At 48.5% G+C, this 2,452-nt stretch overlaps 2 protein-coding genes across 3 annotated transcripts; both read right to left on the bottom strand.

The window, feature by feature from the left end:
- Positions 1 to 51: 51 nt before the first annotated feature.
- Positions 52 to 521, bottom strand: PPTG_14179 (hypothetical protein; the record flags this gene model as incomplete). Its single annotated transcript, XM_008911168.1, has 2 exons — positions 52 to 72; positions 147 to 521. The coding sequence occupies 2 exons, from the start codon at positions 519 to 521 to the stop codon at positions 52 to 54; spliced, it is 396 nt and encodes a 131-aa protein (XP_008909416.1).
- A 7-nt stretch (positions 522 to 528) lies between these two features.
- On the bottom strand, positions 529 to 2,231 carry PPTG_14178. Of its 2 annotated transcripts, none has more exons than XM_008911166.1 (2): positions 1,251 to 2,231; positions 529 to 1,188 (listed from the first exon to the last, which is right to left on the bottom strand). In XM_008911166.1, exons 1-2 carry the CDS (start codon positions 2,112 to 2,114, stop codon positions 790 to 792), a joined length of 1,263 nt encoding a protein of 420 aa, XP_008909414.1. In that variant the 5' UTR covers positions 2,115 to 2,231; the 3' UTR covers positions 529 to 789. The 2 variants fall into 2 exon arrangements, with proteins under 2 accessions (XP_008909414.1, XP_008909415.1); XM_008911167.1 differs by having other exon boundaries at positions 1,255 to 2,231.
- Positions 2,232 to 2,452: the final 221 nt, after the last annotated feature.

The raw sequence follows: 2,452 nt of genomic DNA, 5'->3' as shown, positions 1-2,452 counted from the left end.
TCCCTTTTGAGATCTATCGACGATGCTACCATATCCTCCCGAAGTTTTCTCTTAATCGCACGTTGCAAGCTCCTGGCAAGCTGTAAATTGTGCGCCACAGCTTCACGAAGCTTCACATTCTCCTCCTCACTACTCTGTCGCAGTACCGACTGTCGAATTGCAGTTTTCTCCCACATCTGCGAAGATTCCATTTTGCGCGATGATAGTGGAGCAGTAGCTCCAATAAATGTGTCTGCTCCTGGAAGTGTCGAGCGAACACCTGCCGCTAATTTGACTTGCTGATGCTGAATCGAGAGCTCCTTGGCGATCCTCCGTAGTGCCAAAAGTTCCTCTTTACGTCGCTGTCTCCACGATTTCTTCTCTGGTTTGGAGGGCGTGTCGGCCTCAACAACTCCCTTCGGTGACGACTCTGTGGTGCCGATGACGTCGTCATTCGGCATTTCAATGTCAGCGAGGAATTCCAACACGGACACTTCATCCATATCCATGAGAAAGATGTCACTTGAGGACGTGGTTTCCATCTTTTGCCAGTCGCAGAATGAAGTGGTTAAACCGTTTGGACTGAACGCGAACACGAGCGATAATCATTTTGAACGAAACCCCGAATAATCACATTGTGCTGAAGGCTTCAGAGTCAACTAATCAGCCAGCTTACGACAAACGATACGTTTCGTTGGGTTTGCCCTTCGTAAACGCCAGGTTGAACACAATATTTGATACTGCAATCTATAATATGCAACGAGTAATTCGAAGTAACTTTGCGAACAGGACGGAGTTAAAACCGTATTCTTAACTCAGTGCCCGGATTAACTGATCCTCTACTCTGTTGTTGTAGCGTGTGATGTTGTCTTCCCAGTTCTTAACGCCAATATCCAGCGTAGGATATTTTGTCCCGTCAAGAATAGTCAAATCCCCGTGGATTGTTGCTTCGCGGTGAGTCTGCATTACTGTTGTGGGTCCTAGCGCTGACAGATCTCCACGTTTCAAGACCTGGCGACTCGTCTCGATAAGCGAGATCGACATTTCCTCGTAAATTGGCTGAATCAACGTCCGCTTAATAAACACCGTTCTGCCATTCTCGGTATATTTCCGCGTCACTGACCGCATAACCACGCGGAAATCGATCCCCTCCATCGTGAACGCGAACGCCATACTCTGCATCTGAGTGTTGTTCCCGGCAGTGAAGCTCTGCAAAGATACAAATAAATATGAGCTTCAAGTCGACAACAGACTAATAAATAGTATCGTACCTGCAAGAAACACAGACTATCGTTGACCGACCGATCCTCTTCGGGTGTCCAGATTGCACTCGTTGTCTGACGCACATCAAACGGCAGTGCGTAGCTGTCTAAAAACTCCACAAATGTCCCCTTGGACACTCTACTTATCGCAGTATTATTTCTCCGTCCTGGACATGACAGCGTGTGCATTCCTGCATGCTCGAAGAACTCGTCCACGCCGTGGTAAACACTGTCGATTCCAGCCAAAAGCTTGTCGAACACCTCCTTACTGTCAAGAGGAGGGGTCATTCCTCTGGTATTCAGTCGATTCCGTTTGATGAACTCCAGCGACGATGAGATCATATCTTCCCTCAGTTTCCTCTTAATGGCACGCTGCAGACTCTTAGCTTGTTGTATATGATGCGTCACGGCTTCACGCAGCTTGGCGTTATCTTCTTCGCTGCTTTGTCGAAGCATCGACTGTCGCCCTGCGATTTTCTCCCACATTATCGACGCCTCTGTCTTGTGGCCTGCTTGTGCCCTCTGCACAAACTTGGGTGCTGTTTCGATAGCGTTTGGGAGTGTGGAATGCACTCCTGCCGCCATTTTGAGCCGTTCAAGCTCAGTCGAGAGCTGCTTTACGACCTCACGGAGGTGCAATACCTCCTCCTTACGTCGCTGTCGCCATGACTTCTTCGCTGGCGCTTTATCAGGTGAACTGACGGAACTGGAGCTATCGGACCAGGTAGGTGTTAACGCATCGCATTGCGTTGGTGTAGAGGTAGCGGAGATCGATGGCTGGACAGCAGCTTCATTCTCCACCTCGCAGTCGGCCAGGAACGCCAACACCGACGACTCATCCAGTAGAAAATCGTCCTCTGGGCTTGGCAGCATCGCAGATATCCTTGATGTTCAAAGGACGGTTGAATTGTCTTAGCAGTCGACAGGAGCTGAGCTGGTGTGACTGCTCCTAACTCTGGCGGTAAGTTACGGCCACATGGGCAATCATTTTGAACGGAATAGAGTGTAATCAAAGAAATCCAGGAATATTATGTGGACCACAAATGCAATGTACCTCGTTTGGTTTTAGGATATTGAAGTAGTTTAGTATCAAGATGGTCGAGCTTCTTTTTCTCGTTGGCAACAATTCAATCTAGAAAAGTTTAAGCTTGGGAGCGGCTGCTAGTGCACAATAAGGATCGTTGTCTGCGAATAACTTGTCCACTTTCTCC

The sequence above is a fragment of the Phytophthora parasitica genome (genome assembly GCF_000247585.1).
Source record: "Phytophthora parasitica INRA-310 unplaced genomic scaffold supercont2.40, whole genome shotgun sequence".
Lineage (NCBI taxonomy): Eukaryota > Oomycota > Peronosporomycetes > Peronosporales > Peronosporaceae > Phytophthora > Phytophthora nicotianae.
The sequence above is the reverse complement of the archived record's forward strand: the minus strand, read 5'-3'. Positions and strand labels throughout refer to the sequence as shown.

Coding starts and splice junctions, on each gene's coding strand:
- PPTG_14178 (XM_008911166.1), bottom strand. CDS start 2,114: ATGCTGCCAAGCCCAGAGGACGATTTTCTACTGGATGAGTCGTCGGTG. Junction 1,189..1,250: donor ATAGTCTGTGTTTCTTGCAG/GTACGATACTAT, acceptor GTATCTTTGCAG/AGCTTCACTGCCGGGAACAA.